The sequence below is a fragment of the Serinus canaria genome, chromosome 2, assembly GCF_022539315.1.
Source record: "Serinus canaria isolate serCan28SL12 chromosome 2, serCan2020, whole genome shotgun sequence".
In the NCBI taxonomy this organism is placed as follows: Eukaryota; Metazoa; Chordata; class Aves; order Passeriformes; family Fringillidae; genus Serinus; species Serinus canaria.
In genome coordinates, this window is record NC_066315.1 from 148,841,045 (window position 1) to 148,863,422 (window position 22,378).

The 22,378-nt window shown below is 42.6% G+C and overlaps 1 protein-coding gene across 5 annotated transcripts in view; it reads right to left on the minus strand.

Moving 5' to 3' along the window:
- Positions 1-22,378, minus strand: part of TSNARE1 (t-SNARE domain containing 1) — a 456,778-nt gene that overhangs the window by 194,102 nt on the left and 240,298 nt on the right. For 4 of the 5 annotated variants that reach the window (XM_050970764.1, XM_050970765.1, XM_050970762.1 and 1 more), the window contains one exon: positions 18,685-18,852. In XM_050970764.1, coding sequence (XP_050826721.1) covers positions 18,685-18,852 — 168 coding nt within the window. The remainder of the gene's footprint in view (positions 1-18,684; positions 18,853-22,378) is intronic. The other variant, XM_050970766.1, reaches the window with a different exon arrangement.

Here is a 22,378-nt window from a genome sequence, read left to right on the forward strand (position 1 = left end):
CAGTGTGAAATGTCAGGAACCAGCCCCCTCCCCCCCTCAGCATCATCACACCCTGCCACATTCTGATTTACTGGGCTCTCAAAATGGTTTATTACAGGAGAGTGTTCCTGCCCTGATTCCCACCTTTACACGTGCACTGAACCCTCACCTCTGTCTGAAGCCTCTCTGAGTTTAGGTTTGTATCTCTTCATTGTTGGTTTTTTTTTTTTAAACAGAAAATAGATTGCCATAAATTTTGCCCTTTCAAGTGTTTAGTGACAGAGTGGAGTTGCCCTCAGTCCCATCTGTTTATCCTGGTAAGCACATTTATAAAGTGATTTCCCATCCTTGTTATTCTGTCAATGGCATTTCACACTGCAGCTACTTTAATGCAGCATTTTATCACTTGTCCTGAGGGCTGCTGACAACTGCCAATTTCAAGGCTTCATTCCAATCTTAATTTTCTTCTTTTCCTTTTCTTTGCCCTCAGTCCCTTTCCCTATCTTGCCCTTTATTTCCAGAAGAAAAGGGAGTTAGATGAGTGCAACGAACATTGAGGATTTCCTCTCCCCTTTAACACAGAGACATTATAATCCCATAATAATCCCATAATGAGAAGTGTGTTAGCAAGGAAAAGTTAAAATTCAGGAGAGTTCAGCTGCATTTCACTTGACTACTGGACTTGTCATCTTTTTTTTTCCTGACAAATTCTCCATTAATGCTCCTGGGATAAAATTTCCCTGCTCCCTTGCTATGCAGAAATTGGACTGTTCATCTCCCAGGGAAAGTACTTTGTGTTCTCTATTGCTGTGATCCTTCTGCCATCCAGAGAAATCTAAATCAAACTAGAATAGGTTACAGCCCAGATCAAAGCACAGGAGGAGAGAAATTTTACTCAAGGAATGCTTTTCACACCTCCTTGAGACAGCTCCCTTCTTGCCACAACACTTGTATTTCATAAAACCACAGAATCATTTAGGATAAAAAAAACTTGAGGACCATTGAGTCCAACCATTAACCCAGAACTTCCAAGTCCACCACTGAACCCATGTCCCCAAGTGCCACATCAACACATTTTTTAACAGCTCCAGGAATGGTGACACAAGTCCTTCCCTGTTTTAGAGCTTTACAACCCCTCTGTGAAGAGTTTTATTTCCTGATATCTGATCTAAACCTCCCCTGGCACAGCTTGAGGGCATCTCCTCTTGTTCATTTGTTCCTTTGGAGAAGAGGCTGACCCCCACATCAGTCTATCCATGACCATGCAAGGAAAATTTTTAGGGTCTCAGTCTGAGCTTGCCCAATGGTAGTTCCCAGTTTGCTCAGTGTTCCAGCAAACATTGAGAAATTCCAGGAGAATTTTACACAGCAAGAAAACTTCACAGGAGCCAATATTTGCTAATACCCAACCTAAACCTTCCCTGACACAATTTCAGGCCATTCCCTCAGGTCCTGTCACTGGTCACCAGAGAAGAGATCAGTGCCTGCCCCTCCTCTTTCCCTCAGAAGGAAATTGTAACTGCAGTGAAGTCTCCCCTCAATCTCCTCCAGGGTGAACAACTTGCCTCAGTCTCTCCTTGTATGGCTTCCCCTCTAGAGCAAAAATAATGTTTTGCCAGCACCAGAAATGTTGGCCTGGGTCAAGACACTGCCAGTGGTTTGCAAGGTCCTATCAAAGTGGGTCTTGCATCATTCTGCAAGACCAAAAGAAAAATTTACACCTTGACACGGGCCAACCATTCTCTTACTCAAATTTTCACTTAGTTTTATGAAATAGTAAAAACAATTTTCTTCTTCTGAGCTGCAATTAACACGAGATTCAATTACTGGGACTTTCTTCCAATGGAATTGATTTTTTGCCCATATTGTTGCTGGACTATACAGTCACATTGGTGAAAAAGGGCAACGTGCCAGAATATTACTTAGATAACCCTGGCATGCTGAAATGGAAGGCTTTTCATCTGTTCAATTAAAAGTGCACATCAAAATCAGGACATTGTTTTTCTCTGATTTCATTATCCAGACTGATGGCTTAGAAATGCGTTTACTCACGGGATCATCATTCTGTGATTATCAAGAAAGCTGAGTCAGAGAAAGGTTTGGGTTAGAAGCCACCCTAGAAACCATCTTGTTCTGCCATACTTTGAAGAGGAAGCACAAAATAAGTAGGACAAGACTGGTCTCTGAAAAACAAATACTTGTTATTTCCTTGAATACTTCCAGGGGTGCCCCATCCCTGGAATTAGTCAGGCTCAGGTTGAAGAGGGCTCTAAGAACCTGGTCAAGTGAGTGGAATTCTTCTGGGGGGCAGGGGGGTTGGCATTAAATGATCTTCAAGGTCCCTTCCAAACCAAACTTTTTTATTATTCTCTGATTTTTATGATTCTATAGATGCAAGCTCCAGTTAAAAAAATCCAGGTGACAAATTCTTCTCAACTTAGACACAAAGGGAGGAAGTGCTCTAAGACATGGGGGTGACAGAAGCTGGGATGCATCACTGCCACTCAAAGAAAAATAATCCACACATTATTTTGTCCAAAGAGTCTGGTGAAGAAGCAGCCTGCAGGTATCAGTGATTATGGACGCATGTTTGAGGTCTTGAGATAAATAACAGGAGATTCTATACAGTGCACTAAGAGAAAGATGATCATGGGTCAGCTCATGACAGAACAGATGTCTAAAATCATAGTGGATGGACTGTGTTCTAAATGTGTGTTTCCACTGATTATTTTAAGACCTCAAAGTCGGGCAGAGACATCTACATCCTGGAAACCTCCAGTTATGGGAGAAGTACCTTGCTCTGGGTGACAAAAAATCCTAATGACCTGCAGAATCCCCCTGAGCTGCTAACAGGAACATCTAATCCCTGTTTAGGAACAAGCCCTGTTGCAGATTGCCAGTTACAAACAACTGAGCTTTACAAAAAGTCCTGGCTGTTTGAATGATGAATAGAGTAATAAAACCTTACACATCGTGGTAAAATGGCTAAAACACAGCAAAACAACAAAGCACATGCAAGGCTGTGATAGCCTGGTCCTTGTAAGGAAAATCACAGCTCACTTAGCCCTCACAATTCTTTAAATGAGTTGATAACTCAGTGGAAATGAAAGAGAAAGTGTAAAGCAGCTGCTTTAATTTTATTTTTTCAGATTGTAGAGGTCTGTGATGGTGTCACTCCTCAGGTGACTACAGAAGGTAACTACCATGGAGAGAGGTACAAAGCAATGTCAAATGCAAAAGCAGGTCAGGAAAAGAAGAAAGAAAAAAAAAGTAATAAAAACCAAACAAAAAAACCAACCCCAAATTAAAAGTAGGTCAGTTTTCATCCTGACAAAAGGTTAACAGTCAGCTTCCTCTAGGCATCTTGCTGGATGATGCATTGTTATATATATATATATATATATATATATATATATATATATATATATAAGTGATCCAGGAAGGTGAATCAGTGATGAGGAGAGGCAATTAAAAAAAAAAAAACTCAAAAGAGAAGACCAAAACCATCTCAATCTGTCATCGTGATAATCCTGCAAATTCCATGTTAGCAAGAAAGCTCCATTCAGGTGCAGAAGACTTGGGTGAGCTCCCTTGGGGCAGAATTGGACACAGAATTATCAACAAACACAGGACCACGTGAACAGTCTCATCTGGAGGCCACACAGGTGAAGCAGACACAGTTATTCAGGGACACAGGGGTTGCAGGTAAAGCCAAAATCTCCAGGCAAGCCTTGAGACTGGAGGATGGAAAAACCTGCCAGGAAAAATGGAACATGGAGCTGAGTCTGGCTGCCTGGTGAGAAGTAGGGTGTCCCCAAAACCTAGGGAGGACCTGGCTAAACATCCCCAGGTCTCAAAATACCCTAAGAGGTGCCCAAATCCAACCAGACTGAATTTGGGCAGCTGAGCTTGGACCTCGTAGGACGTGCCAGCTGGATGTTAATGCCAGGCTGCATCCAGAGCAATGCCCAATGTGCAGGGCATGAGAGGACACTGTCTGGAATGGATGGAATAATGAATTGCATGGACTTGGTGTCACTATCATATTTTCTGGAAAATTCTCTTTGCCCAGGATTCTTCTCCTGGGAAGTTGAAAAAACTCAGAGAAAAATGAAAATCATAATGATCTGCTTGCTTCTCCAGTGTTTTGCTGCTTTGGAACACGGCTGGAGATTCTTTATCCAGCAGGTGGTTGTTTGATTGGTTTCATGTGAATTGTTTTTACTTAATGACCAATCTCAGTCAGGCTGTGTCAGGACTCTGGAGAGTCACAAGTTTTTCATTAGTATCTTGCTAAGTTTTCTGTAAGTATCCTTTCTCTATTCTTTAGTATAGTTTTAATATAATAACATAAAATAATAAATTAGCCTTCTAAGAACATGGAGTCAGATTCCTCAATTCCTCCTTCATCCTGGGTACTCCAAAAATGCCACAGACTTGGTACGGAAAAGAAGTAGAAGACAACACCTGGGGGCAATCACAGGGCAGAACCAGACTGCATTTCCGTAGTCAGGCTCATCAAGACTGGGCAGGGCTGTTGCAAACATCAGAAGGTGCTCAGCACTTTCAATAATTCAACTGTGAATGATGTTCAACACTGAGGAATGCAAGTGTGAGAGGGGGAAATGGAAATTCCTCCTGCAGCTCCCGAGACTCCACATTTGGCACACAAGTCCAGCAGAGAGGTTTGAGCAGCCTGAAGAAAACCACTGCTGGATGCACTGGTGCCTTCCAGAACAGCAAACAAGGTATGAGGACACACAATGCACCAGGCACTAAATTACAAAGGGCTGGCAGTCTGGCAGCATTTCCCAGCTCCAGCCTCGCTCAGGAGGAGAGGATTCATTTATCCCTGTGCTAAAGCAACACAGCCAGCAAGTGCCAGCACCTTGGTGGCTGACAGGAACCATGTGGCTGAGGCAGGTGGAACTCCATGGCACTCCTGACCCCAGATTTCAGAGGAGGGGGTCTGTTGTCATCTTATTGCTAAAGGTCCATAACTTCTTGTTGATGCCTCACAAGTAGCCCCTCACAGCACAACCAACAAACTCCAACTCACTCCTGAACTAGCTGACCCACTCTTTTATAGCACTCCTCCTCACTGGACACAGCAGTGGCCTGTTAAGGGCAGGCCTGTTCCTAATCTTTGGTGATTAGTACAGCTGCAGCTCCTCAGGGGTGAGATTACCTTCTGCACTATCTTCTTTTTCTTACTTTCTATCCCCCTTGGAGGTCACCAAGCATCAGAGAGCCTTCAGCACCATCTGAGATGGCTGAGCCATCTGCTCAGCCACCCACTCGACCCAACAGAGAAAATCCACCTGGAAAACAACGTGCTGGTTCCTCACAGCTCCTCCCAAGCTATTGTGGCAGCCTGTTTGATGGCACACAACAATAGGTGCTCTAACTCCATAGGAACTGGGAGGAAAAAAAACCAGCAAGAGGTATTTATGTAATAGTCTCTAACCCACACCTCATTGCTCCCACACAGAGTGCTGCAAAATTCATCAACACCAGGTTCAGGGGGTGTGGAGGGATGGAGAAGAAGAAAAGAGAGCTCAGATGGAGCTAGATTTGAAGCCTAGACTGTTCCCCATGGTGTAACAACTGCATGGGTTGGTGGGGATGTAGTAGTGGTGCCCTGGGGACATCACAGCTGTAGAAACTCCTGATATGGCACTGTCCCCAGTTAGGAGATGATGGTGCTACTGGGATATTGGAGATTTTCATCTTGCCCCTCAGCCTGCTCCAGACCTTCTCTGTGTTGCACAGATTCCAGCCCTAAAATCTTCTGGACTGCCCTCTGCCTGCAGCAATGATGGTGATTGCTCATGATCCCATGAGCAAATCCCAGCTCTGGGAGCACACAGCAGCAAGGAATCCTGAAAATATTCCATCTGACTGCTTTCCAGCCCCAGCAAAGGTCCAGGGTAAACAGGAAAGAACCACAGCACCCTGAGATTTAGGGGATAACATGATACCTTGAGGGAGGGACAAGGACAGAAAAACATTGAAAGATGATCTAGTGTGGCAAGATCTGTTTGAGTATGGCTGTAAAATACCTCGTGCTCCTGCAAAAACACCCAGGGGAGAGGAAAGCTGTGCATGACAGAAGTGCTGTTCATGCTTTTCTCTGGAGGAGTTTGAAAGTCATTCAAAAGGAGACACCAGTTCACTGACAGCAGGGAAGTCAGTGGATCTATAACAATTCCCCATAGCTGGGGATCCACCCTATAAGCAAATTACCGACTCACCAAATTCCTGACGTTTATTTAGGGAATACCACCTATATTTAAAATCTACTCTTTTATGAGAGACTCTCCTTGGGTCTCTCCTATGAAGTGACTCAGAACAAGCAATAATCCTCCTCCTGCCATCCAAATAAAAGGAAGGAAGTTCCTCTAAATCTTAATAGGCAAGCTGTAAAAAGTTGTGACATTCAGCAGCACCTGGAGCTGAATGGGAAGATGCAGGACTAAAAGACACAGAGTCCTTAATCCTCAGATAGGGAGACAGGTGACTGGTGGAGAAATGCACAGCCAGTTCCCTGCTTGCATTGAAAGCTCTTTATTCCCTGGCTCAGCAATTCCGCTGCGGCATTTATTTTTAATGCTTTATTTTTGCAATTTGACTTTCTAATGGCAACACCTGAAGTCACCTTCCTTAACCCTTCTCAGTGATATAAATTGGAAAGAACATCAGGGGGAAGGAATTGAGGGAACACGACTTAGCCCTGTCAGACTTCAGCAGGAGGTGACTCCCTCCTAAGCAACCAGCACCAACATGCAAAGGTGCAGGATTTCCTTTTATCTCCTCCAGATACACTCAGGATAGAAGGACTTAATCCCAAAATTCCTTGCATCCCAATGCTGAGACTTGTATATACAAGCATGAGCTGAAATCAGGGAGGCAGAGGAGTCATGGGGTTTGCTCTCAATTTCCTTCTGCCCACCCCTCCCACCCCCACTTTACATTTTTTGGATGCATTTAGCAAGGAAAAGGAGAATGGGAAAAATGCCTTGTGTGGCAACTGAAATCCTCCAGAAAATTCATTTTTAAGGACTGTTTTAAAGGGTCATGCCAAATACAGGGGCTGGTGCTTACAGAGTGACTTTTGGATCTGGGCTGCTCACAGCACCCAGTAATCAAATCAGGCTGAAGGACTGAAGTTTTCAGCAATTTGCAGGATTTTTATAGAGACTGTCAGAACAAGACTAAATATGAAATTCTGCTGAATCACTGCTGATCAAGACATCTTTCACTTTGCCTCTTTACTGGTCTCCCACTGCCCCCACCCTATGCTAAAAATACCAAAAATAAAGAGTCACTTCTGCTCTCACCTGAATTTTGTTGAGGAAGACACAAATCCCTGGAAACCATAGGAGGGAGACTCTCCATGAATAGAGAGAGTAGAGTGTGTCTGTTTTGGGCAGTGGGGAGAGCATATGGGTTACATTGTGCAACCCCCTTCAGCTGCAGTGATTCTGGGCAGGTGTTTTCTTGTCTGAGACTGAACCATCACATTAATGAAATCCTTGTTAAATTGAAGTTTTCTGAAGGTCCTTTGGTTCACCTGTTTGGTACAGATGACAGAGCAGCTGAAAAGGCTTCTTCCTGAAGGGAAAATAAAGCCCAATGTGCAGACCAGACCCACTTCTTAGAGCAGTCCACTGCCTCCCTGGAGTCTGGGCTAAAGATGTGAAAACTTCCTCTCCTGCTACAACCCTCAGATTATTGTCTGTTATTGATTTTTTTTTCCTGCTAGGTAGCAATGAAGTTGCAATAAAAAGGACAATCAAGAGACTTCAGGACTTGGGATGACTGATTAAGGGATCAGGAGCACAAGCAGTAATGTCCTCTGTCCTCCCAGGAGGCTGCAGTGAGGTGGGGTTTGGTCTCTTCTCCCAAGTAACAAGCAATGAACAAGAGGAATTGGCCTCAAGTTGCACCAGGGAAGGTTTAGGCTGGATATTAAAAAAAAAAAAAAATTCCCAAAAGGGTTGTCAGATCCTGGCACAGTTGCCCAGGATGGTGGTAGAGACATCATCCGTGGGGGATTTAAAAGAGGTTTAGATGTGGCACTTGGGGACATGGTGCAGTGGTGAGTTTGGCAGCCAGATCAATGCTTTGATTGATGATCTTAAAGGTCTTTTCCAACCTAGGCAATTATATGATACTGTAATTCCTCAAACTCACTGGGTTTGTGGTCAGTTCCTAAAACTGGATAGGCAAAGGGGGAGTAGCTGCTGCCTCCAACCACTGGTCTTGCAGATGAAGTGAGTTTTGTCCTGCATGAGGAACTAGCAGCCTTTTCAAAGAGCTGCTCATGTAAGAGCTCTCAGTGCTGGATGAGATTCAAAGTTGCTGTTCCTCAACACCAACAGCTATCTGGGCTCTCACCACTTCCAGGAGAGAAAAGGATCTGCCAAGAACCATGCAAAGATTCCTTTGTTGCAAAGATTCCTTTTGCAACAAAGCATAGTTCAGAAAATCAGCACATGCCTGATCGAAGTCTCCAGGGTCACTATAGGTTATGAAATAACACTTTTTCTGATGGTAAAAAAAGAACTTTCAATTTTTGACTCTAACATTTATAGATTTTCAAAAGTGACAGTGGATTGGAGGGTGACAGTGGCACCTCTACAATGACAGTGGACAAACAAACAGTCTATTAAATTTCTCTTCTTCTATAAGAGAATGCAAAACACTAAGTTATTTACATAAAGGATGTGAGAAAGTTTGTTACAAGAATGTAAACATCAGAAGGCTCAGAAAAACTTAAAAAACCAGAGTGACACTCCAGCACTCAGCTCTAAGCACTGAATCCCTTGAGCACATCTGTCTCAGGCCCACAACAGAAACTCATCTTAAATCCCTCAGCACCACCTTGTCTGACACAACTGACATTACCTGTGGGTTTTCCCTCAGGTGTGTTTCATGTCTACAAGCACAGAGCAGATCTTTCCCCCCTGCCCTCACTCCTGCAGCCTCATCTTCACATCTGAAGATTTTTCAGAGGTTCTCTGTCTCTGACAGAGCAATCTGTGCTTGCAGAGAAGCTGCTGTTCAGCACCTCCTGATAAAGTCCCGGTATCATGGGTGAAACTTCATACCCCAGCAATTCCCCCCCTGCAGGGAAGATCTTCCTTCAGTTACAAATCAGGATCAGTGTTTTCCTTGAGCTCCATCCAAGCTGAGTGGATGACAGTGTGCTTTCTGAACAGGAGCACGTTCCCTCTGCCTCACTATTCAAACAGGAAGAAAAATTAGAAGCTAAATATGCCAGATCCTGTATTTGGATCTCTCATCCCAGCACAGTCTGAAGAGAACTGGATATGGAAGTACAGAACAAGCAGCATTTTAATCCTGGCACTGATCCTGACTCTTTCCCAGGTCTTAAGCAAGGCATTTACATTTCTATGGAGCTCCACTGGCAGAGAAACAATCCATAAAGTCTCAGTATCTCCAGCTGTGAAGTGGGAATAGGAGCAAGGTGAGAAATCCCTGGCAGCTTTGATCCCTCTTGGGAGAACTGACAAGGAAAGATGAAATTCAGGAATATTTGTTCCAAAAATCAGCAGCTCCAAAGGTGGAGTTAAAAATAAGCAGATGTTTGTTGCTGTAGGTACAGCAGAGAATCGTGGGATAGTTTTGGTTGTAAAAGACCTTAAAGTTCATCTTGTTTCAGCCCCCTGCCCTGGGCAGGGACACCTTTCACCATCCCAGCTTGCTCCAAGCTCCATCCAACCTTTCCTTGGACACTTCCAGGGATGGAGCAGCCACAGCTTCTCTGGGTAACCTGTGCCAGGGCACAGGGAAGGGATTTTTCCTAATATCTGATCTAAACCTGCTCTTTTTCAGTTAAAAGCCATGGAACAGTTTAAAACCTGGAAAGAAGGAAGTCTTAGACATTCACAGGAACACTTTGAGTGATCCAGAAGAATCTTTTTAGTCCTGACAACTTAGTGGAAGATATTAAGAATAAAATTACAAAAAAAAAATCTGGACATGTGTTGATCTTGGATCTAAAACCCTTCTACCACACATCCTTCAACAGCAATCCCTTAGCCTTAAATTAGAAGACATTGCAACTTTTTTCTTATCTCAATAACACTCCTCATTTTTAAAAATGCTGATTTTGATGCCAACATGGCCAAACCACATCTGCATTCCAGTTATTGCTGGACAAGAGAATTATGAATTCTTCTGAAACATGACTCTGGTTACATCTCTGCATCAAAATCACAGAATGGTTTGGGTTGGAAGGGGCCTTTAAGATCATCTTGTTCCAACCCCTTCCCATGGGCAGGGACACCTTCCACTATCCCAGGTTGCTCCAAGCCCCATCCAACCTGGCCTTGGACACTTCCAGGGATGGGGCATTCACAGCTTCTCTGGGCAAACCCTCTGATGGCACACAGACCCACTGGGCACAGGGTCACCTCAGAGGACTTCTCTTCCAGGGACACCCACTTTTCTGATGGGTAAAATATCCTAATTATTTCCCCAAATAAATGGCAAATATGGTATGAACAGAGCAGGAAAGCATGAACTCCTGCCTGTGGTGACAATGGATGGAAGAGGAGGGAGAATGAGCCTCACTCAGGAGCTCACACAGGCAGGGAAATAGAGCTGTTTTGTCTTTAGACTGAAGCAAGATTAACACATGAACTTTTGGTAGCCCTCAGTGGTGCAGTCAAAGGAGGTGCAGAGATAATGAGATCATGAGATCACAGGATAATTCAGGTTTGAAAAGGCCACAGGAGAGCTCAAGTCCAGCCTCTCACTCGCAGCAGGACCAACTCTGAGGTCAGACCAGGCTGCTCAGGGGTCTGGCTAAAAATTTGCACTGAAGGAAATATATTATAACACTAAAATTTGCAATTCTCCATGGCTCCTAGGTGAGTCTAATAGTCTTTCTGCCTCAAGTGAGTTATCTGAGAGCCTCAATACAGATGGGAAGAGGTGACTTCAGTGCAGAGAAGGAAATGACAACCAGAGGAGACACTCTGGGTAGATAAATGGTGGTCAGGGTGGTGGGGATAGACAGCTCTGTAACATCCTCTTTCATAAATGAGCAATTAAAAGTATTTAAGAACACTTGAATGAAATGAGCCTGCACAGTGCAGAGGGCATAAACTAATACTGTCTTTGTCATCAGCCTCTAAAATTTGACATTCATTGTTAACAATGTTAAGAATGTGATTTTCAGTCTAATTTCTGTGAGGATGTGGGAGAATATTCCTGTCAAGGATAATTTATAAAGGACCAGGCACCTTTTGGTAAATAGGAGGGAATGGGAACAGGTCTTGCTGTGAAATGTGGATTTCATTGTCCTTCTCAGTCATCTCTTCCCTTGTTTCCTCTGTGGGTTCTTTTCACATCCTTGGTTCACTTCCCTCTCTGCTGAGCTCTAATGAGGGAGGGCTGACTCGCTCTCCAGTGGGTTCTTGAGATGCTTCAGGGCTTTGCCAACAGGAACTTTTATATTTCCATGACTTAAGACTCACCTGCTGTTATTCCCCCCTGTCTTGACTGGGAAAAATCCTGATTTCCCCACCCAAAATAATTAATAAATAAAACACAGCACTCAAGTCAGGAAGGTAAGAAGCCAAACCTGCTGGGACAGCTCTTTTGAGCACTGCTAGGGAATCTCAACTGGCTTATGGGCTATTGATGTAGATTGTTATTAATTAGCATCAGAGAACTAGAGAGTGAACCACTCTAACCTGATGGGTGAGAGGGTAATTCCCCTTTGAGGCAGCAAATCACAGCCACAAAAATTCCTGTGTGGATGAGGCATTTGATGTTTGTACTCTCTGTGCTAACAGAAATAGGGGCAAGATGTTCCCTTTGTTGAGACAGTCATCATCTGGTGGCAAAAAAAACCTTAGGCACAAGTGCAGTAAATGGAGGAGGAAAGTGACACATTCTTTTCACCAAAGAAATATTAACACTTAAGCAGGAGGATTTGCAGAAGAAAACCAATATTTCACCACCTGCACTGGAGATCTCTCTCTTTCCAGCTCTCTGCCTTATCAATGCACATTGACAGGTCATACAGCAGACTTTAACTCAACTCAGTTTCTGTGGATATAAAAATGCAGATGTGTCTTCCTAAAATTCAGATTGTTAGCAAATTATGTGTGTCTCAGCACTATTTTCTCCTTCTGCAGAGGAAATACTTCACTTTTAGTGGGTTCTAAACTCCATCCCTATTCAGCAAAGCTTTTAAGACACACATAAGGGATTTGCTGAATCCAGGTTTTCATTACTGCCTTCCTCATGCAAGCTCACTGAAGGAATAGGGCATGAAGGAAAGGGTTTAGGGCAAGACTCCCTGACACTAACAGGCTTTAGATAAGGCACTGGGAATGTAAGTGGGAAAAGGAAAATTATCTCTAGCACACAGTGGAAACCTCTCCATTTTAGTTGAAAACACTTCACTACACACAGTTTAGTCATAAGGTTACACCTGAGACATGAGAAATTGCCTAGGGCTAAAAAAGATTCATGATATATTCCTGAAACCTCTCTGTCTTGCAAAGGGATATCCAAGGCTGTACACGTATCCCTGATGAAACACTGATTGCAAAAATACACAAGCTCTAATCATTTCCATGAGAGGAAGAAATACAGTTTTAGCCAGGCAAGAAGAAAAAGTTTGGACTTTTGTATGCAGCCGTAGCAAAATTGATGTGTGAGCAGGAAGGAGAGGATGAGAGAATCTTCACAATGTGTTACCCAGTGGTATTTCATCTCTTGCCTCTCTTGGATGTTCTGGGATTACAGAATAGAGAAGGAAATACAGCATGTGATGTGTTTGCTGTTTTAGTGATAGAACCTGAGGGAGCAGTCTGGAGCTGTGCCAGGGGAGGTTTAGCTTCTACATTAGGAGAAAGGTTCTTCCCCCAGAGGGTGGTTGGGCACTGGAACAGCTCCCCAGGGCAGTGGTCACAGTACCAGCCTGACAGAGTTAAAAAAAAATCCCCTCTTTTGTTTTGGGAAAAGCTCTCAGGGGCATTCCTGGGGTGTCCTGTGCAGGGCCAGGAGCAAGACTAAGTGATCCTTGGGTCCCTTCCAGCTCAGGATGTTCTGTGAGCCTCATAGAACCCCTGAATCTAAAAGGAATGAAACTTTTCAGATCTGCCTGGCATGACTGGCAGTTTGAAAGCAACATGCTAAAGATGTGCAGATTGAGTGGTTTTGACATGAAGGGAAGTCTCTTACAGCAATGCAGGAGTGTTGGAGGCCACAGGGGCACAGAGGGAGAGGCACAGTCAAATCAATATTCAATGGAAATGGCCACTGCAGGATTCCACTGGGATAGGCTGCTCTTTGTTCTCCAGACTTGCTAAGGCTTCTCCACATTTTCAAAGAGGCCAGCTGCTATTTTCACTACACCTCATTTCGCCCTCAGGCTTGCACAGTTTCCCACAAAATTCACCCTTAATTCACCTTGCTCTTCCTCTTCCCTAAATGTCAGTGAGGGCTAGAGGAAATTTTTTTGATCAACTCATAAATCAATAGGGCTGTAGCTGTGCAAGGACATGGGAAATGCCAGTTCTCAGGCGCTGAAACTGCACTTAACTGCATGCACATCATTAAATCCCCTTACCCTCTGAGCAGTGTGGCTGCACCAAAACTGCCTCTAGAAAATATTACTGCTCAAACTGTGTCAGTAACTGGGTAAGTACTGGCTAATCTGGGTCAAAAGTCTGTCAGGACATGCTTAACAATTAAAAAGTGTAATGAACACATTCTAGTGTCTTTGCTGAGTTTAATTTACTAGTGCAGGAATTATTTAGAAATTTTCCACCAGGACTTGTAATCTCTGAACTGCATCCATGGGGCTTTTTACACATTTTTTCTGTTCAGCTCTGGCACAACACCAAAATCCTATATACAGTCTGCTGCTGCAGGAGCAAAGAACTGACAAATGGGAAATAATTGAGAAGAGAGCGCTGAAGTGACTGAAAAGCCAGGGACACCAACTTGTGAAGAAGAGGATAACTGCTTGCATTTGAAGAGTTTAAAAGCCAAAGGGGAAGAAGAATTATTTGCAGGGTCCAGCAGAGTTTCACTAGGTGTAAAGAGCCGAGAATGAGAAAGGGATCTTTAGCAAGAACAGAGGGAAGCATTTCATCAACACCGAAGCCTGCCGGACCGTGAAATAGTCTCCCGAAATAAATGGTAGCAGTCCTGCAGCTCGGGTCATTTTAAATTAGACTGGGCAGCATACTGGAGCTGGTTCTTAAGGGAACAACTCAATACCAGTCCCAGGGATGGCCATGTCAACCTGGCAGGCAGCTCTGCAGCTCAGGATAATTAGGGTCCCCAGTGCTGTCATGAGGAGAGCTTGACACTCACACGGCGCCAGATCGTTCACGGATGGTGCTTGTCATGATCTTGTGTTATTTATACATTACTCTAAGTCAAAAAAGCCTCAGTGAAGAGACAGGCAGAGCCCTCATAAGTCAAAGCCCTGGACTATTGAAGCTGATGAAAGGTATAAAATAGCTTGCACTAAACTCTCTAAACTGCAACCATTGGTGAGAGATTTTACCGAAAAGAGCCCTCAGCAAGAAATGATACATAGTAATGAGGGAACAAGGAACATGTCTGAACTAACAAACACACTCTGCCAGACTCTGTGGGGCTTTCTTTTGTTTTATTTTTATTGTGCTTCATTTTCTGTCTGCCTACAAAGGCTTGAATGACAGGCGTGGAGGCTGGCATCTATCACTTCTCTTCAAAACTGATAGGGAATAAACATCAACATTTTTCAACAACGACCCAGAGGGAACAACCTCTCCTAAAAATAAAAGCATTTTCCTCACACCTGTTGCCACAACCTATCCATCTCTCCTTCTTTTTTGCCAAGGGATGCATCAACTGAAATGCAGTTCCTGGGATGTTTTGCTTTCCTCAGGATATCATGGAATCATAAAGTGGTTTGGGTTGGAATGGACCTTAAAGATAATTTTGTTCCAACCCCTGTGCCATGGGAAGGGTCACTTCTCATTCTCACTCTCCAAGGGAGGAAAATGCCCACTCTGGAAGCAGAGCATGGGGATGGGAAACTGCTGTGAGAGAGGAAAAGGGTTGGTGGACCACCTTGGGGGAGGTTTTCCTCATTTTCCTTTCTCATCAGCCCTGGGGAAGCTGTCTGCATGTGGGGGATCACGGCAGGCTTCCTGAATCAATACCGCATTTAGAATCTTTTTTTTTCATAGGTCTTTCCAGTCACCAGCTGAAATTCTGTGAAGTTCCCCATTCAGTGCTCATCCATTTCTTCTCAAACTTTTATCTCCACCCATTTTTCAGATGACCACAGGTGCAAATGAAAGGTATGGGATGGTAAATTACATATATTATATATATATATATCTGCTATGACAGAGCTTGTGCCAGCACTGAGCACTGACAATGCACATTACAGTTCAGCTCATGTATTTCTGATGGCACATTTTACAGTGCTATATATAAAGCTGTTATGGCATCTATTATTCACTGCCAATACAGTTCAAGTTAAAATAGGTTTTATATAACAGTTCAAAGCAATATTTTAAGAAATAACACTTGTGTCAAGGCTGCTGTGTCCTACCAGATTTTGACATTTCCAAGCAATAAAGATCTTTATCCAAAATGTAAGGTTTTGGCGAGACATCTCCCTTGCAGACGTCTCTGGTTTTAATCTGCAAGCAATAGCAAAAGGAGCACATTTAAATAAAATGAACAGCCAGGTGAACTTTTGACTTGGCTGTTATCTGTCTAGGTGGAAACTGTGAACTGCAAAGTGCCTCAAGGGATGTTCCTGACAGAGAACAATGTCCCATTAACCCAAACCTCTGAAGAGATTTTGGAAAACACACAAGTGGGAAAAAGTCATTGGAACATTAAGAAAATGTCTATTATAGGCACAATTTTATATCTGTTTTTCAGGACACAAAATGAAAAGAGAATTTATTTCCTTATTTTTTCAGCAACGAAGAAGGTTTTTCTTGCAAAAAGGGCGAATTCAGTGTCTCTAAACCAAAGTCTCATGACTGGTACCAGCACCATGAGCTTCTCTAAAGTCGTGTGTAACCAGAAGATGTGATGTTCTTTCAATGTCTCCTGTGCTGCTCAAAATCTGCATGTTTCTGGTGCTGGATATGCAGCAACATGGAAATCCCAGCGAGACCAATCTACTTGCACAAAACAATTCTTGCACAGCTCTGTTCTTCATTCTGGTCCCCAAAGAACAAAGGACAACAAATGCCATACATCAAATTGGCAATAAATCTGGTTAATTAGTTAGGTTTGACAGTTAGGAATAATGTGTCATTTTAACCTTCTTGGCTACTCACTGGTTGTGAAAATATACTGGAAAAAAGTTGTTGTGGTGACTGTGAGCTCAAGGAATCCTCTGTGTACCCACAATTTCTACTGAAAACAGGGAAGTTTTAATGTGCAAGATGAGTCCTTTCACAAGAAATATGCTCATGTGGGTCAACAAACAGAAAAACAAAACACAGTGAAAATTATTTAAAAGCACCATCTGCTTATTCAAATACAGCTGGGGAGAGGAACAATGCTGTCCAAAAAAACTCATTTTCATTATATTTCTTTCAAAAGAGATGTTAAACAAAATACCATCGGTCCTAAATATTTTCCCCCTGAGGAGAAATGTTTAAACTACATTTGAAATAATGTTTGTGGAATGCAGCCCTCGTTAGAGGATGAACAGGGATCTTTGAGAACAAAGCAAAATGGATAGAGGAGATGGGGAAAAAATGGGTAATTCTCAGGAAGCAAAAGCCTAAACATCATTAACTGCTTAAGCTGACTGAATCATTAATTACATCAACTAAACTATTCAGAGATAAATTCATATTAGTCAGAAAGCTATCCAGGATCAAATCCATAGATATAAACCCTGCACAAGACATGAATGTAGATTTTTTTTTTTTTAAGTTGTTTAGAATTGTGATTGGGTTCACTTCACCCCCTCAGTTACCTCACCATGGCCACATGGTCCTGTGCAACTTGGTGCAAAGACATCAAATTGTGGCACAGAAATGGGATTTAACCAGCAAAATAAATAAAGATCTCTCCAAGGAGACACAACTGCATGTCTTGATTTTAAAAGCTGGTGGGCTTGAGGCAGCCTTGGGGGTTGTCATTCCCCACTGCCTAATGGACAACTACTAAATGTGGAGTGTTTTCCCTGAGGAGGACAGGGGCAATGTAAAGACAAACTAGAAAAGGCTCAGATTATATTTGAAACAAAAGGGATCACAAAACCACAGAACCACAGAATGGCTGAGGCACCACAGTGGGGTCATCTGGTCCAACATCCCTGCTCAAGACGGGTCATCCCAGACAGCTGAGCCCAAGATTCTACTCAGACTGTTCTCACATATCTCCAGTGAGCCGGTGGTGCTGCTCACAAGATAATTTCAGAAATACATTTCCTACCATCCCTCCCGAGCATCAAAGTGCAGGAACATCCCAAAAACCATGCATTTTCTTTGCAACAAAGTTCCCTACAGTTTGTCCTGCTGGATTCACTGAGATCCCTCAAAGTGCAAAATGACAAATCACGGCCAAAGATACTCAGTGTGACAATATTCATCGACAGTTTCACCCCTAGTAATGGACACAAGTCCACAAAGCTCATTTGTCTCTGCTCAGTGAACCACAACAGAAATTAGACAAACACTGACCTCCACCTGCTCCTGTAAAACTGTCAAAATTTCTGACTTGGAGAACTGAGTCAAATGATGCCATCCCTGTTTGCAAACAGAGGTCCCAACCTCAAAGCACCAGCCCCCAGCAGGAACTTTTGTCCCCTTTTGGCACTGTTAACTCAATCACGGCTCCTGCTGTACTGCAACCCAAAATCTATCCTAATAAAATTAGCCCAATCCAATTAAATGACAAAGTATAGCCCTTAATTAAATGCCCTGATTATTCTGAAGCCCTCTTTTTTTTTTTGGTTCATCTTGAGTTTAGGTCTGTAAAAGCATACAAATTAGGAAGGTTTAACATGTTCTTGTTTTACCCGTTTATCACTTAAATTTAACTAACAAGAGTTTCCCAAAAGCATAAAAAGGAAAGTATAAAAAGAAAAATGTGGGATGCTTAACTTATTCAGGCCTCTTTTTGTTCCTTTTATTGCATATTTTTACAGGGCTTTCAAAAAAAAAAAAAAAAAAGGGAATAAAAATAGTATGTCCTCTTTTAACTACGAAAAGAATGTCCAAATACTTTGACACTGCAAAATACTGAATAATTTGAAAAGGTTAACAAGTTATTTCCTTTTGTCTCCCTATTATTCTCTCTAATGGTAAAGCTGAGTGTTTTTTGCCTGTGACAAATTCCTGTTGAAGTTGTTGAAGTTGTTTTGCTGCAGAACCCAGCTCAATTAAAGCACCTCACCACAGACTCTGACGTGGAAGACTCACTGGGAAGAACCCAACCATCAACCCATGAGCAGAAATTAACTCTTGTCATTTTCATTACAAATCACACAGATTTCCAACTTTTCCATTTATCACCCAATCCCATGTTTAGAAATTCTTGCTAACCTCCCCCGTTTTTAGCAACGCCGTACTGGCAGCGACGTAACTCAGGATTTCCTTCACGTTGAGCAAGGCACAACGCAAGGATTCTGCACTTCCAGCTCACAAAACCTGGTGCTGGGAGGAGGTTACTGACCTCAATCTGCTGGATGGCCTCTTCCCGCTGGCGGATGGCTTCCAAATCCTCCTCCGTGATTTCCGAGAGCAAGGCTTGGTCCTGGCCCTGGTTCTGCCACACGCCATCGCCTCCGTTAAAGATCTTCTCATCATCAGGAAGGTCAGAGAAGGGGGCCTTAGGGCTCTGCTGGGATGGGAAAATGGAAAGAAAGCAAAGGAAGTGTAAATGTTTTCCAGCTTTAGTGTGGGGAAAGGAAATATTGATACAAGAGACGGCATAAACAGTGGCAGAAAGGTGAAGAGGAGAAAAGTAAATTACATGAGAGGAAACATTTCAAGTCTCAAAGGAAATGTCAGGACCTGAAGTCAGATCTCCTGAGCTACTTCAGGGCCCCATTAACCAAATTCAATTTTCCACAGTTCTGACAGAACAAAACACCAATATGCAGCTGAAAAAAATAACACATTTACCTTGTTTAATATCCCTGAAAATTCTTCCTGAATTAGACACTTTCTTGGGCACAAAGAAATCCTAATCATATGTATTGAAGATTTTATGATCCAACTTGCAACATTCAAACAACAAAGGTTCCAATCTTCTCCATTTATGAGATAAACAGCACAGCTTAAAAAGGAGGAAATCACTGCAGGGATGTGAGCGCAGAGTGATCAGCTTGAGCAACTCACAGGTTCATGGTGTTCATTCTGTGGAGTTTTCTCGGTTTTTCTGATCACAGTCAGAGAGTCACAGCATGGTTGGGGCTGAAAAGACCTTAAAGATCATTTCAACCTGCTCTGGAGCACTTCCAGGGATGGGGCAGCCACAGCTTCTCTGGGCACCCCATTCCAGTGCCTCACCACCCTCTGAGGAAAGACGTTCTTCCTAATATCTAATCTAAATATTTCCTCTTTCAGTTGAAAATCATCCACCCATGGCCTATCTGCCTGTTTAATAGACTTCTCTCCCTTTTGTTCTTTTTATGGCCCTAACTTGTTTTATAAGCCCCAAGATACCATTTTCTTCTATTTTGGGAGCTGCACTTATATTCAGGTTCAGATTTTAAAACCTTGTTTAAGAACCAGTTGTATCTCCCCAAAAAGTAGGGGCAGAGGTTTAACAAGGTCTTTTCCACCCAGCCTTTGGGTTCTGAGCCTGTGTCAGGTTCAGTCCTAACTGGACTTGGAGAATGAACTGAGTCAAGGTTGGTCTGTAGGCTGAGCTCAAGTTCTAAACTAAGAGGAGCTGTTGAAGACTCCAACCTTACAACTGCATGAGGATACCACTCAAAACAATGTTCATGGACCTCTAACTTGGTCTTGAGCTGAGATTTGACTCCTAACCAAAAGTTACAATAAAAAAGCAAGTCAAGTGCTTCTGATGCTCTGAAGTTGAAAGAAGAAATGGCAGTGGCCACAGCACATCCTTGACCTAAACATCCCCAAAGCCTCTGAAAGCTACAGGAGAAAAGGAGTACTCAGGGGGATCTTCAGTTCTCTGAATCTGGGTTTATCTGAAGCCAAAACACTGGGAGTGATGCTCAAAAAATAAAAGCCTTTGCTGTCAAAAGTATTAATTCCCTTGAATTCCCACAGTGTGAACAGGAAGTGAGGCCATGGGGCATTTAGAAGAAAGGGCACAGGACTGGAGAACTGGAAGGACTGGCAAGATTTGAGTCTGGAAATGTTTATTTAGCTCTCTAAACTCTAACTCTTCTCCAACTCTTTAAAAGTATGCAATTCCTGTATTTAGAAACAAAAGAATTTTTGCATTTGCCTACACTTAGGCTTTCTCTTATGAAATGAATTCATTATTATTATAACATATCTCATTGGAGACAAGGAAATAACACAACATGGTGAAGGAAGTGGGGTGATGGAAGAAGTGGAAGGAAATAGGAAAATCAGCATCAAACAGTCAAGTATCTTTCAAAATATGAGCAGATGATGAAAAGCTTTGACATTAATGTCTTACATTGTTTCACCTCTGCCTTCCAGGGATCTACTGAGAAAGGGTGTGTTACAGGAAGAAAATCATCATTTAAAATTGGGTTAAAGATTAATTTACACTTTATAAGACATATTTTAATAGGATTAAGATACTCTGGGGGTGTTTTATTCACTAATTATTACGTGCCTTGGACACTAACTTTCCTGGTAGAGTGTTTCAGTGCCAAAAGAGTGTATTAATGGACTCTGGAAAAAACCCTTGGGGTATTCTAATACTTCATTTACTGGCAGAGGTGTCCTCTCATCTTCACCAGGGGGCTCAGATGAGCAGAGGCGAACTGCACATGGCCAAGTGGGCTGGAAGATCCCGAGAATCTTCCTTATGGAGACAGAGGAGAAGTGTTCTGAAGAGATTTGTGTACTCTGGTCACAGCAAGGACACTGCCCCAAGGACCTCAATGCCCACGAATGGACACTCAAAGCCATGCTTGTCCTATGCAGGTCTGAATTTCAGGGGAAGATGACAAATTTACAGATGCTCAAATATTTCCTGTTCTGATGTGGGAGCACAGGGAAAACAGGGGAGGCAGCAACCAGCTCTTCATATTAGGTTAGTCCATGGAATAACACAGCTGTACCATAAATATGACTTATCTTGGCCTGTGTCAACTTTATTTGTCATCTTCACTGGCTGGGTCTGGTATCTGTAAATAGCCCTGCAAATTACTCACAAAACACAATGCAGGGCTGCTGCTCAGTCATCTTTTAGAAGAAAACCAGCTACCCACATGTTTAGATAGGTAAAGGTCTAGACACAGATCTTTTTCTCTAAACAAAGTAGTGACCTAAGTTAATTTCAGAGCTGCTGAACGCAATTACACGTGTTTGCATCCTTAACATCTGAAAAAAAATCCAACCACGGGGCTGAATGAGTAAATCAGTAAAACAGCAGGATGCAGAGGGACTGATATTTCCTTCCAGACATAAAAATGGCTCCATAATAATGTTAAATACAGTCACCATGACCTGCTATCACGGTCTGTACGCTGTGCTAACAAATAAAAGAGAAATTTTTTTGTGCTGTCCATGGTACTGAGCCAATCATTTCTGTGATAAAGTGAAAAAATCTTAAATCTGAAACTCTGAAGAAATCAAATCACTTCTAATGCTTCTGATTGAAAGCTGCATATAGCTGGGCTTATCAGTGCTCTTCATTCCCTTCTGAGTTATGTTCATTGCCATGTCTGACAAAACATTTTATTTATAGCAAGGAAAGATCAGATGGAGGGCACTCGCTGAGCCTCCACAGATAAAGTTCCCTTTGACACGGCACTAGAAGGGGCCATAACTCCCTGTACAGGCATTTCCACAATAAATTTGATTTAGTGCCAGATTTTATGCCCTGTGAATCTCTGTGTAATTTTATGTCAGATTTCCTTTCATAAATTGTTAATTGAATGTGTTTGAAGTTGTTCTTTTGTTGAAATTTGCCTCTGGCAGACTTTTGTCAAGATGTATCTATAAACTGAGCTCTGCCAATGAAAAAAAAAATTATAGCAGAGGAAAAAGTTGAGTATATCTGATATGCTCAGTAGTTCTTTTAACATGAAATCCTTAGGACTGAGGGTCATACCATGCTGTTCATCATATCTAAAAAATTATGCCCAGGCACAACATTTTTCTTGTCGGATAAAATCTTTTCACCAGGATAAAATCGTTGCTGCTTACAACTACATTTTTTATCAGATTTATTCTACCAATGGGGA